The following is a 14,509-nucleotide window of genomic DNA, read 5'->3' as shown; positions in this document are numbered from 1 at the left end:
TGTGAAAGTGAAACAAAAATACACTAAATATAGCTAGCTCCCGCTTGAGTCCTTCATTTTTGAAGAAATTAATTTAACTGTTCAACTTTTGTATTTCTCGCTCTTTGAGTCAACTACTCACCACATTTTATGCACTACAGTGCTAGCTAGCTGTAGCTTATGTTTTCAGCACTAGATTCATTCTCTGATCCTTTAATTTGGTGGACACCATGTCAGTTCATGCTGCAAGAGCTCTGATAGGTTAGAGGACGTTCTCCGGAAGTTGTCATAATCACTGAGTAAGTAATTGGAAGGGAAATATGAGCCTCCTAGATTTTATATTGAAGTCAATGTACCCAGAGGAGGACTGAAACTAGTTGTTCTCTGGCTACACCATGGTGCTACCCTACAGAGTGCAGTTGAGGCTACTGTAGACCTTCATTGCAAAACAGTGTGTTTTAATCATTTTTTTGGTGACAGGAATATATTTAATATAGTTTTATCTCAAAAGGATCACTTAAAAAAAAAAAAATGTTTCACTATTAACCTTTTTATGAAGGGAGCCTCCACTGACCCCTACCTTCTACCACAGCGACCATCTTATTTTTGGGAAGCCTACTTGATTCGGAGTTCGGACATAACATTTGTATGTGAAAATTATGCATACTTTAAGCTTTTCCGAACTTACTTCACTCGTGCATAAGCATATGGAGAAGCTTACGCTGCTGTTTCTGGCACATGCGCAGATCAAATAAACAGCTACAGTTAATGTAGTATGTCGGCTGACGTAGACTCAAGCCAATCGCAGAATGTGACGACAGAACTGAATTAATGTTATTGGTTCAGAGTGTGTTTTGATATTTTAACCTGCATGTCGTGATCGCGTTTGGTGCGGGGGGCAAAATAAATAAATGCATGTTGGCGCACGCGCACAGCCGGTTTGGGTTTCGTGTCAGGATCAAACTAAACTCTTCACACTGCTAAAGCGTCTGGCACCGGAAGATGAGGATGATTCCCGAGCTGTTCAATGCCCTCGTGCTGATGGCCGGGTTGGGCTAGACGGGCAAGTTATCAAACAACGTCGTAGCCCTCCCTATACAACCACTTCAGGTATCGTATTTAAATACACGTGCACAAACACACACAGTGTTAGGTCTGGATTCTTCGAAGTGTTGAGTGACAAAGTGCTGACAAAAGTTCGACGCAAATAATATTGGGTTGATAGATTGAGTAATGGATTGTTTCTCTGCCCCCTGCTCCAGTCACCTCCACCTCAGACCTGCATGGTCTGTTGTTTACAGTGTCGTATGGCGGAAGGACTCACCATGTACACAAATGCATCTCTCCCCCCACTCCTACCCATCTTCGTATTCCACCACCTATAGTTGAAGTCGGAAGTTTACATACACATACGTTGGAGTCATTAAAACTAGTTTTTCAATCACTCAACAAATTTCTTGTTAACAAACTATAGTTTTGGCACATCCTTTAGGACATCTACTTTGTGCATGACAAGTAATTTTTACAACAATTGTTTACAGACAGATTATTTCACCTATAATTCACTGTATTATAATTCCAGTGGGTCAGAAGCCTCCTATCCCTACACCAGCTTCTCTCCCTATACCTCCTTTCTACACCAGCCCCTCTCCCTATACCTCCTATCCCTACACCAGCCCCTCTCCCTATACCTCATATCACTACACCAGCTCCTCTCCCTATACCTCATATCCCTACACCAGCTTCTCTCCCTATACATCCTTTCTACACCAGCTCCTCTCCCTATACCTCCTATCCCTACACCAGCTCTTCTCCCTATACCTCCTATCCATACACCAGCTCTTCTCCCTATACCTCCTATCCCTACACCAGCTCCTCTCACTATACCAGCTCCTCCTACACCAGCTCCTCTCCCTATCCCTACACCAGCCCCTCTCCCTATACCTCCTCTCTACACCAGCTCCTCTCCCTATACCTCCTATCCCTACACCAGCTCCTCTCCCTATACCTCCTATCCCTACACCAGCTCCTCTCCCTATACCTCCTATCCCTACACCAGCTCCTCTCCCTATACCTCATATCCCTACACCAGCTCCTCTCCCTATACCTCATATCCCTACACCAGCTCATCTCCCTATACCTCATATCCCTACACCAGCTCATCTCCCTATACCTCCTATCCCTACACCAGCTCCTCTCCCTATACCTCCTATCCCTACACCAGCACCTCTCCCTATACCTCCCATCTCCAAACCAGCTCCTCTCCCTATACCGCCTATTCCTACACCAGCTCCTCTCTCTATACCGCCTATCCCTACACCAGCACCTCTCCCTATACCTCCTATCCCTACACCAGCTCCTCTCCCTATACCTCCTATCCCTACACCAGCTCCTCTCCCTATACCTCCTATCCCTACACCAGCTCCTCTCCCTGTCCCTACACCATCTCCTCTCCCTATCCCTACACCAGCTCCTCTCCCTATACCTCCTATCCCTACACCAGCCCCTCTCCCTATACCTCCTATCCCTACACCAGCTCCTCTCCCTATACCTCCTCTCCCTACACCAGCTCCTCTCCCTATACCTATCCCTACACCAGCTCCTCTCCCTATACCTCCTCTCCCTACACCAGCTCCTCTCCCTATACCTCATATCCCTACACCAGCTCCTCTCCCTATACCACCAGCTTCTCTCCCTATACATCCTCTCTACACCAGCTTCTCTCCCTATACCTTCTCTCTACACCAGCTTCTCTCCCTATACCTTCTCTCTACACCAGCTCCTCTCCCTATACCTCATATCCCTACACCAGCTCCTCTCCCTATCCCAGCTCCTATCCCTATACCAGCTCCTCCTACACCAGCTCCTCTCCCTATCCCCACACCAGCTCCTCTCCCTATACCTCCTCTCTACACCAGCTCCTCTCCCTATACCTCCTATCCCTACACCAGCTCCTCTCCCTATACCTCCTATCCCTACACCAGTTCCTCTCCCTATACCTCCTATCCCTACACCAGCTCCTCTCCCTATACCTCCTATCCCTACACCAGCTCCTCTCCCTATACCTCCTATCCCTACACCAGCTCCTCTCCCTATACCTCCTATCCCTACACCAGCTCCTCTCCCTATACCTCCTCTCCCTACACCAGCTCCTCTCCCTATACCTCATATCCCTACACCAGCTCCTCTCCCTATACCACCAGCTTCTCTCCCTATACATCCTCTCTACACCAGCTTCTCTCCCTATACCTTCTCTCTACACCAGCTTCTCTCCCTATACCTTCTCTCTACACCAGCTCCTCTCCCTATACCTCATATCCCTACACCAGCTCCTCTCCCTACCCCTACACCAGCTCCTCTCCCTATCCCAGCTCCTATCCCTATACCAGCTCCTCCTACACCAGCTCCTCTCCCTATCCCCACACCAGCTCCCCTCCCTATACCTCCTCTCTACACCAGCTCCTCTCCCTATACCTCCTATCCCTACACCAGCTCCTCTCCCTATACCTCCTATCCCTACACCAGTTCCTCTCCCTATACCTCCTATCCCTACACCAGCTCCTCTCCCTATACCTCCTATCCCTACACCAGCTCCTCTCCCTATACCTCCTATCCCTACACCAGCTCCTCTCCCTATACCTCCTATCCCTACACCAGCTCCTCTCCCTATACCTCATATCCCTACACCAGCTCTTCTCCCTATACCTCCTATCCCTACACCAGCTCCTCTCCCTATACCTCCTATCCCTACACCAGCTCCTCTCCCTATACCTCATATCCCTACACCAGCTCTTCTCCCTATACCTCCTATCCCTACACCAGCTCCTCTCCCTATACCTCCTATCCCTACACCAGCTCCTCTCCCTGTCCCTACACCAGCTCCTCTCCCTATACCTCCTATCCCTACACCAGCTTCTCTCCCTATACCTCCTATCCCTACACCAGCTCCTCTCCCTATACCTCCTATCCCTACACCAGCCCCTCTCCCTATACCTCCTATCCCTACACCAGCTCTTCTCCCTATACCTCCTATCCCTACACCAGCTCCTCTCCCTATACCTCGTATCCCTTCACCAACCCCTCTCCCTATACCTCCTATCCCTACACCAGCTCCTCTCCCTATACCTCCTATCCCTATAGCTCCCCTCTACACCAGCTCCTCTCCCTATACCTCCTATCCCTACACCAGCTCCTCTCCCTGTCCCTACACCAGCTCCTCTCCCTATCCCTACACCAGCTCCTCTCCCTATACCTCCTATCCCTACACCAGCCCCTCTCCCCATACCTCCTATCCCTATAGCTCCTATCTCTACACCAGCACCTCTCCCTATACCTCCCATCTCCAAACCAGCTCCTCTCCCTATACCGCCTATTCCTACACCAGCTCCTCTCTCTATACCGCCTATCCCTACACCAGCACCTCTCCCTATACCTCCTATCCCTACACCAGCTCCTCTCCCTATACCTCCTATCCCTACACCAGCTCCTCTCCCTATACCTCCTATCCCTACACCAGCTCCTCTCCCTGTCCCTACACCATCTCCTCTCCCTATCCCTCCTATCCCTACACCAGCCCCTCTCCCTATACCTCCTATCCCTACACCAGCTCCTCTCCCTATACCTCATATCCCTACACCAGCTCCTCTCCCTATACCTCATATCCCTACACCAGCTCCTCTCCCTATACCTCATATCCCTACACCAGCTCCTCTCCCTACCCTTACACCAGCTCCTCTCACTATCCCTACACCAGCTCCTCTCCCTCTCCCTATCCCTATACCAGCTCCTCTCCCTATACCAGCTCCAGCTCCTCTCCCTACACCAGCTCCTCTCCCTATCCCTACACCAGCTCCTCTCCCTATCCCTACACCAGCTCCTCTCCCTATACCTCCTATCCCTACACCAGCTCCTCTCCCTATACCTCCTATCCCCACACCAGCTCCTCTCCCTATACCTCCTATCCCTACACCAGCTCCTCTCCCTATACCTCCTATCCCTACACCAGCTCCTCTCCCTATACCTCCTATCCCTATAGCTCCTATCGCTACACCAACTCCTCTCCCTATACCTCCTATCCCTACACCAGCTCCTCTCCCTATACCTCCTATCCCCACACCAGCTCCTCTCCCTATACCTCCTATCCCTACACCAGCTCCTCTCCCTATACCTCCTATCCCTACACCAGCTCCTCTCCCTATACCTCCTATCCCTATAGCTCCTCTCCCTATACCTCCTCTCCCTATACCTCCTATCCCTACACCAGCTCCTCTCCCTGTCCCTACACCATCTCCTCTCCCTATCCCTACACCAGCTCCTCTCCCTATACCTCCTATCCCTACACCAGCTCCTCTCCCTTTACCTCCTATCCCTACACCAGCTCCTCTCCCTATACCTCATAACCCTACACCAGCTCCTCTCCCTATACCTCCTATCCCTACACCAGCTCCTCTCCCTATACCTCCTATCCCTACACCAGCTCCTCTCCCTATACCTCCTATCCCTACACCAGCTCCTCTCCCTATACCTCCTATCCCTACACCAGCTCCTCTCCCTATACCTCCTATCCCTACACCAGCTCCTCTCCCTATACCTCCTATCCCTATAGCTCCTATCTCTACACCAGCTCCTCTCCCTATACCTTCTATCCCTACACCAGCTCCTCTCCCTGTCCCTACACCAGCTCCTCTCCCTATCCCTACACCAGCTCCTCTCCCTATACCTCCTATCCCTACACCAGCTCCTCTCCCGTTACCTCCTATCCCTACACCAGCTCTTCTCCCTATACCTCCTATCCCTTCACCAGCTCCTCTCCCTATACCACCTATCCCTACACCAGCTCCTTTCCCTATACCTCCTATCCCTACACCAGCTCCTCTCCCTATACCTCCTATCCCTACACCAGCTCCTCTCCCTATACCTCCTATCTCTACACCAGCTCCTCTCCCTTTACCTCCTATCCCTACACCAGCTCCTCTCCCTATACCTCCTATCCCTATAGCTCCTATCTCTACACCAGCACCTCTCCCTATAACTCCTATCCCTACACCAGCTCCTCTCCCTATCCCTACACCAGCTCCTCTCCCTATACCTCCTATCCCTACACCAGCTCCCCTCCCTTTACCTCCTATCCCTACACCAGCTCTTCTCCCTATATCTCCTATCCCTTCACCAGCTCCTCTCCCTATACCAGCTCCTATCCCTACACCTGCTCCTCTCCCTATACCAGCTCCTATCCCTACACCAGCTCCTCTCCCTACACCAGCTCCTATCCCTACACCAGCTCCTCTCCCTACACCAGCTCCTCTCCCTACACCAGCTCCTCTCCCTATACCTCCTATCCCTACACCAGCTCCTCTCCCTATAGCTCCTATCCCTATAGCTCCTATCTCTACACCAGCTCCTCTCCCTATACCTCCTATCCCTACACCAGCTCCTCTCCCTATCCCTACACCAGCTCCTCTCCCTATACCTCCTATCCCTACACCAGCTCCTCTCCCTTTACCTCCTATCCCTACACCAGCTCTTCTCCCTACACCTCCTATCCCTTCACCAGCTCCTCTCCCTAAACCAGCTCCTCTCCCTATACCTCCTATCCCTACACCAGCAAACTCTCCTTCCAGACTCATATCAAACATCTCCAATCGAAAATCAAATCAAGAGTCGGCTTTCTATTCCGCAACAAAGCCTCCTTTACTCACGCCGCCAAGCTTACCCTAGTAAAACTGACTATCCTACCGATCCTTGACTTCGGCGATGTCATCTACAAAATGGCTTCCAACACTCTACTCAGCAAACTGGATGCAGTCTATCACAGTGCCATCCGTTTTGTCACTAAAGCACCTTATACCACCCACCACTGCGACTTGTATGCTCTAGTCGGCTGGCCCTCGCTACATATTCGTCGCCAGACCCACTGGCTCCAGCTCATCTACAAGTCCTTGCTAGGTAAAGCTCCGCCTTATCTCAGTTCACTGGTCACGATGGCAACACCCATCCGTAGCACTCGCTCCAGCAGGTGTATCTCACTGATCATCCCTAAAGCCAACACCTCATTTGGCCGCCTTTCGTTTCAGTACTCTGCTGCCTGTGACTGGAACGAACTGCAAAAATCGCTGAAGTTGGAGACTTTTATCTCCCTCACCAACTTCAAACATCAGCTATCTGAGCAGCTAACCGATCGCTGCAGCTGTACATAGTCTATTGGTAAATAGCCCACCCATTTTCACCTACCTCATTCCCATACTGTTTTTATTTATTTACTTTTCTGCTCTTTTGCACACCAATACCTGTACATGACCATCTGATCATTTATCACTCCAGTGTTAATCTGCAAAATTGTAATTATTCGCCTACCTCCTCATGCCTTTTGCACACATTGTATATAGACTCCCCCTTTTTTTTCTACTGTGTTATTGACTTGTTAATTGTTTACTCCATGTGTAACTCTGTGTTGTCTGTTCACACTGCTATGCTTTATCTTGGCCAGGTGGCAGTTGCAAATGAGAACTTGTTCTCAACTAGCCTACCTGGTTAAATAAAGGTGAAATAAAAAAAATAAAAAAATAAAATCTCTACACCAGCTCCTCTCCCTATACCTCCTATCCCTACACCAGCTCTTCTCCCTATACCTCCTATCCCTACACCAGCTCTTCTCCCTATTCCTCTTATCCCTACACCAGCTCCTCTCCCTATACCTCCTATCCCTACACCAGCTCCTCTCCCTACACCAGCTCCTCTCCCTATCCCAGCTCCTCTCCCTCTCCCTATACCAGCTCCTCTCCCTATACCAGCTCCTCTCCCTATCCCTACACCAGCTCCTCTCCCTATACCTCCTCTCTACACCAGGTCCTCTCCCTATACCTCCTATCCCTACACCAGCTCCTCTCCCTATACCTCCTATCCCTACACCAGCTCCTCTCCCTATACCTCATATCCCTACACCAGCTCCTCTCCCTATACCTCATATCCCTACACCAGCTCCTCTCCCTATACCTCCTATCCCTACACCAGCTCCTCTCCCTAGACCAGCTCCTCTCCATATACCTCCTATCCCTATAGCTCCTATCTCTACACCAGCTCCTCTCCCTATACCTCCTATCCCTACACCAGCTCATCTCCCTGTCCCTACACCATCTCCTCTCCCTGTCCCTACACCAGCTCCTCTCCCTATACCTCCTATCCCTACACCAGCTCCTCTCCCTTTACCTCCTATCCCTACACCAGCTCCTCTCCCTATACCTACACCAGCTCCTCTCCCTATACCTCCTATCTCTACACCAGCTCCTCTCCCTTTACCTCCTATCCCTACACCAGCTCTTCTCCCTATACCTCCTATTCCTTCACCAGCTCCTCTCCCTATACCTCCTATCCCTACACCAGCTCCTCTCCCTATACCTCCTATCTCTACACCAGCTCCTCTCCCTTTACCTCCACCAGCTCTTCTCCCTATACCTCCTATCCCTTCACCAGCTCCTCTCCCTATACCTCCTATCCCTACACCAGCTCCTCTCCCTATACCTCCTATCCCTACACCATCTTCTCTCCCCACACCAGCTCCTCTCCCTACACCAGCTCCTATCCCTACACCAGCTCCTCTCCCTATACCTCCTATCCCTACACCAGCTCCTCTCCCTATACCTCCTATCTCTACACCAGCTCCTCTCCCTATATCTCCTATCCCTACACCAGCTCCTCTCCCTGTCCCTACACCAGCTCCTCTCCCTATACCTCCTATCCCTACACCAGCTCCTCTCCCTATACCTCCTATCCCTACACCAGCTCCTCTCCCTATACCTCCTATCCCTACACCAGCTCCTCTCCCTATACCTCCTATCCCTACACCAGCTCCAATCCCTATACCTCCTATCCCTACACCAGCTCCTCTCCCTATACCTCCTATCTCTACACCAGCTCCTCTCCCTATACCTCCTATCCCTACACTAGCCCCTCTCCCTATACCTCCTATCCCTACACCAGCTCCTCTCCCTATACCTCCTATCCCTACACCAGCTCCTCTCCCTATACCTCCTATCCCTACACCAGCTCCTCTCCCTATACCTCCTATCCCTACACCAGCTCCTCTCCCTATACCTCCTATCCCTATAGCTCCTCTCCCTATACCTCCTATCCCTATAGCTCCTCTCCCTATACCTCCTATCCCTATAGCTCCTATCTCTACACCAGCTCCTCTCCCTATACCTCCTATCCCTACACCAGCTCCTCTCCCTGTCCCTACACCATCTCCTCTCCCTATCCCTACACCAGCTCCTCTCCCTATACCTCCTATCCCTACACCAGCTCCTCTCCCTATACCTACACCAGCTCCTCTCCCTATACCTCCTATCTCTACACCAGCTCCTCTCCCTATACCTCCTATCCCTACACCAGCTCCTCTCCCTTTACCTCCTATCCCTACACCAGCTCCTCTCCCTATACCTCCTATCCCTACACCAGCTCCTCTCCCTATACCTACACCAGCTCCTCTCCCTATACCTCCTATCTCTACACCAGCTCCTCTCCCTATACCTCCTATCCCTACACCAGCTCCTCTCCCTTTACCTCCTATCCCTACACCAGCTCCTCTCCCTATACCTCCTATCCCTACACCAGCTCCTCTCCCTATACCTCCTATCCCTACACCAGCTCCTCTCCCTATACCTCCTATCCCTACACCAGCTCCTCTCCCTATACCTCCTATCCCTACACCAGCTCCTCTCCCTATACCACCTATCCCTACACCAGCTCCTCATCCTATACCACCTATCCTTACACCAGCTCCTCTCCCTATACCTCCTATCCCTATACCAGCTCCTCTCCCTATACCTCCTATCCCTACACCAGCTCCTCTCCCTATACCACCTATCCCAGCTCCTCATCCTATACCACCTATACCTACACCAGCTCCTCTCCCTATACCACCTATCACTACACCAGCTCCTCTCCCTATACCACCTATCCCTACACCAGCTCCTCATCCTATACCACCTATCCCTACACCAGCTCCTCATCCTATACCACCTATCCCTACACCAGCTTCTCTCCCTCTGCTCTGAATGTGTTTGCGTTACATGGCCGAGGAGAGAAATGCTTTATTCAGCCTCACTCAGGGTTCCTACTGGAACCTATTACTGGACAGATATGATGGGAAGGACCGCCACTCCATCGATCCTTCCTCCCAGTCCTTCAGCACCACCCCTGGGCCAGCATGTGTGAGAGGTGGGACCATCAGCGTCAGGAAGAGAGTGTTTAACCAGGTAAGAGAAGATGTGCCTAATCCCAAATGTTTGCCAAAACCCTATCCACTGGTAGAGATCTGAGAAGATTTAATTGGTACAAGTAATAGGGTTAAACTTCCACTCAGCCTATTTCCAAATCTTCTCAGGTCTCATTTGTGATTGGGACCGAGAGTGGGGGCAACAGATGAAGAGGGAGAGACCGGGGCAAGGAAGAGGGGGAGACCGGGGAGAGGATAGTGGGGGAGCAGGGGGACAATTGATGAGAGAGAGGGCGACATAAGTGCAGCTTGAGGTAGTTGTGTAACGCAGAAGACAAATTTCAATATCTCTCAAAAAGGACAAGACAATGCAGCATAACATTGCTAATGAGTGTATATTTACTATAGGTGTATATTTATGTATTATGATTATACAAAGTATTTGTCTTTGTGTGTGTGTGTGTGTGCGTGAGTGTTTGTAGGAGACCAGTGGGCCACCTGTCTTTTCAGTCTCTAAATCCAGAACAAATTCAAGAATGCATACAGTATTATATAGAGCCATTATTGCATGGAACTCGCCTCCATTTCATATTGTGCAAATGAACAGCAAACCTGGGTTAAAAAAACAGATAAAGAAACACATCATTGCACAATGCGTCTCTCCTATTTGACCTAGATATTGTATGTATTGATATGTAGGCTGTATGACATTTAAAACACTTTTCTTTTTTAAATGTTCTGTTCTTGTCTATTAATGTTCTGTATTATGTCATGTTTTGTATGGACTCCAGGAAGAGTAGCTGCTGCTGCTTTCACAACAGCTAATGGGGATCCTAATACAATAACCAATACCAAAGTGTATCAGTTTGAAGGCCTGGTAACTGATGTGGTGTGGGACCGAGTCCTCTCCCCAACCTCAAAACGTAACTAGTTGACGTCGGAAATTTACTCCAACTTAGGTTGGAGTCATTAACTCGTTTTTCAACCACTCCACAAATTTCTTGTTAACAAACTATAGTTTTGGCAAGTCGGCCAGGACATCTACTTTGCATGACACAAGTCATTTTTCCAACAATTGTTTACAGATTTTTTCACTCACACTTCCAGTGGGTCAGAAGTTTACATACACTAAGTTGACGGTGCCTTTAAACAGCTTGGAAAATTCCAGAAAATTATGTCATGGCTTGAGAAGCTTCTGATAGGCTAATTGACATAATTTGAGTCAATTGGAGTTGTACCTATGGATGCATTTCTATGCCTACCTTCAAACTCAGTGCCTCTTTGCTTGACATCATGGGAAAATCAAAATAAATCAGCCAAGACCTCAGAAAAGTCTGGTTCATCTTTGGGAGCAATATCCAAATGCCTGAAGGTACCACGTTCATCTGTATAAACACCATGGGACCACGCAGGCGTCATACCGCTCAGGAAGGAGACGCGTTCTGTCTCCTAGAGATGAACGTACTTTGGTGCGAAAAGTGCAAATCAATCCCAGAACAACAGCAAAGGACCTTGTGAAGATGCTGGAGGAAACAGGTACAAAAGTATATGTATCCACAATAATACTAGTCCTATATCTATTGGGAAGGACCGCCACTCCATCGATCCCTCCTCCCAGTCCTTCAGCACTACCCCTGGAACAGCACATTCATAGCCATGAAGTGCTTTGAAAGGCTGGTCATGGCTCACATCAACACCATTATCCCAGAAACCCTAGACCCACTCCAATTTGCATACCGCCCAAACAGATACACAGATGATGCAATCTCTATTGCACTCCACACTGCCCTTACCCACCTGGACAAAAGGAACACCCATGTGAGAATGCTGTTCATTGACTACAGCTCAGCGTTCAACACCATAGTACCCTCAAAGCTCATCACTAAGCTAAGGAACCTGGGACTAAACACCTCCCTCTGCAACTGGATCCTGGACTTCCTGACGGGCCTCCCCCAGGTGGTGAGGGTAGGTAGCAACACATCTGCCTCGCTTATCCTCAACACTGGAGCTCCCCAGGGGTGCTCAGTCCCCTCCTGTACTCCCTGTTCACCCATGACTGCATGGCCAGGCACGACTCCAACACCATCATTAAGTTTGCTGATGACACAACAGTGGTAGGCCTGATCAACGACAACGACGAGACAGTCTATAGGGAGGAGGTCAGAGACCTGGCCGGGTGGTGCCAGAATGACAACCTCTCCCTCAACGTAACCAAGACCAAGGAGATTATTGTGAACTACAGGAAAAGGAGCACTGAGCTCTCTGATGCGTACCTGGTGTCCACATCACCAACAAACTAGAATGATCCAAACACACCAAGACAGTCGTGAAGAGGGCACGACAAAGCCTATTCCCCCTCAGGAAACTAAAAATATTAGGCATGGGTCCTGAGATCCTCAAAAGATTGCATCACTGCCTGGTACGGCAATTGCTCAGCCTCCGACCGCAAGGCACTACAGAGGGTAGTGTGTACGGCCCAGTACATCACTGGGGCAAAGCTGCCTGCCATACAGGACCTCTACACCAGGCGGTGTCAGAGGAAGGCCCTGAAAATTGTCAAAGACCCCAGCCACAGACTGTTCTCTCTACTACCGCATGGCAAGTGGTACCCGGAGTGCCAAGTCTAGGACAAAAAGGGTTCTTAACAGTTTTTACCCCCAAGCCATAAGACTCCTGAACTATTTGTATTATGTCCCCCCCCCCCAACCCCTCTTCTACTCTGTTTATCTTATATGCATAGTCACTTTAACTATACATTCATGTACATACTACCTCAATTGGCATGACCAACCAGTGCTCCCGCACATTGGCTAACCGGGCTTTCTGCATTGTGTCCCACCACCCGCCAACCCCTCTTTTACGCTACGGCTACTCTCGGTTCATCATATGCAGTCATTTTAACCATACCCACATGTACATACTACCTCAATAAGCCTGACTAACCGGTGTCTGTATATAGCCTTGCTACTGTTATTTTCAAATGTATTTTTACTGTTGTTTTATTTCTTTACTTAACTACACACACACACACACACTTTTCTATCGCACTATTGGTTAGCGCCTGTAAGTAAGCATTTCACTATAAGGTCTACACCTGTTGTATTCCGCGCACGACACAAATAAACTTTGATTTATATCGACAGGATCTGAAAGGCCGCTCAGCAAGGAAGAAGCCACTGCTCCAAAACCGCCATAAAAAAGCCAGACTACGGTTTGCAACTGCACATGGGGACGAAGACCATACTTTTTGGAGAAATGTCCTCTGGCCTGACGAAAGAAAAATAGAACTGTTTGGCCATAATGACCATCGTTATGTTTGGAGGAAAAGGGGGAGGCTTGCAAGCTGAAGAACACCCATCCCAACCGTGAAGCGCAGGGGTGGCAGCATCATGTTGTGTGGGTGCTCTGCTGCAGGAGGGACTGGTGCACTTCACAAAATAGATGGCTTCATGAGGCAGGAAAATTGTGGATATATTGAAGCAACATCAAGACATCAGTCAGGAAGATAAAACTTGGTTGCAAATGGGTCTTCCAAATGGACAATGACCCCAAGCATACTTCCAAAGTTGTGGCAAAATTGCTTAAGGACAACAAAGTCAAGGTATTGGAGTGGCCATCACAAACCCTGACCTCAATCCCATAAAACATTTGTTGGCAGAACTGAAAAATGGTGTGTAAGCAAGGAGGCCTACAAACCTGACTCCGTTACACCAGTACTTTCAGGAGGAATTGGCCAAAATTCACCCAACTTATTATGGCAAGCTTGTGGAAGGCTACCTGAAACATTTGACCCAATTTAAACAATTTAAAGGCAATGCTGCCAAATACTAATTGAGTGTATGTAAATTTCTGACCCACTGGGAATCTGATGAAAGAAAGAAAAGCTGAAATAAATCTCTACTATTATTCTGACATTTCACATTCTTAAAATAAGGTGGTGATCCTAACTGACCTAAGGCAGGGAATTTTTACTGGGATTAAATGTCAGGAATTATGAAAAACTGAGTTTAAATGTATTTGGTTATGGTGTACGTAAACGTCCGACTTCAACTGTACATGTCTGGGTTGCAATACCCTGGCCCAGGCTACTACAACAATACCCCTCATAATGTGCTGACCTGGTCCAAGGCCATCTACTCCACTCCTGGAGGAAAACACCTTGAACTCCTCCAATGCCTATCAGAGGCCATTACCAATGAGAGGAAAGAGGAAGTATTTGAAAGGAGGGCGCAGAGAGAGGGTGTGGCTATAGGGAAGAGTAGTGAATGAGGGGGTTTGTTTCTCTGGGTCGAGTTACCCCGGTGGTTGTTTGAAAAG

The 14,509-nt window shown here is 49.2% G+C and overlaps 1 protein-coding gene across 1 annotated transcript; it reads left to right on the top strand.

Moving 5' to 3' along the window:
* The first annotated feature begins 981 nt into the window (after positions 1–981).
* On the top strand, positions 982–10,411 carry LOC149983197 (uncharacterized). Its single transcript, XM_090236586.1, has 3 exons — positions 982–1,028; positions 6,086–6,531; positions 10,033–10,411. The coding sequence occupies exons 1-3, from the start codon at positions 982–984 to the stop codon at positions 10,293–10,295; spliced, it is 756 nt and encodes a 251-aa protein (XP_090092712.1). The 3' UTR covers positions 10,296–10,411.
* Positions 10,412–14,509: the final 4,098 nt, after the last annotated feature.

This window comes from Oncorhynchus mykiss, chromosome 5, assembly GCF_057628025.1.
Source record: "Oncorhynchus mykiss isolate SJ-2025 chromosome 5, ASM5762802v1, whole genome shotgun sequence".
Lineage (NCBI taxonomy): Eukaryota > Metazoa > Chordata > Actinopteri > Salmoniformes > Salmonidae > Oncorhynchus > Oncorhynchus mykiss.
This window is presented reverse-complemented; position numbering and strand designations above follow the sequence as displayed.

What these genes read in the sequence shown, in the direction of transcription:
- LOC149983197 (XM_090236586.1), top strand. Translation starts at nt 982, where the DNA reads ATGAGGATGATTCCCGAGCTGTTCAATGCCCTCGTGCTGATGGCCGG. An exon ending in GCCCTCGTGCTGATGGCCGG is followed by an intron (nt 1,029 to 6,085) that starts GTTGGGCTAGAC and finishes TCCCTACACCAG; the next exon opens with CTCCCCTCCCTTTACCTCCT. An exon ending in CACCTCCTATCCCTTCACCA is followed by an intron (nt 6,532 to 10,032) that starts GCTCCTCTCCCT and finishes CTCTGCTCTGAA; the next exon opens with TGTGTTTGCGTTACATGGCC.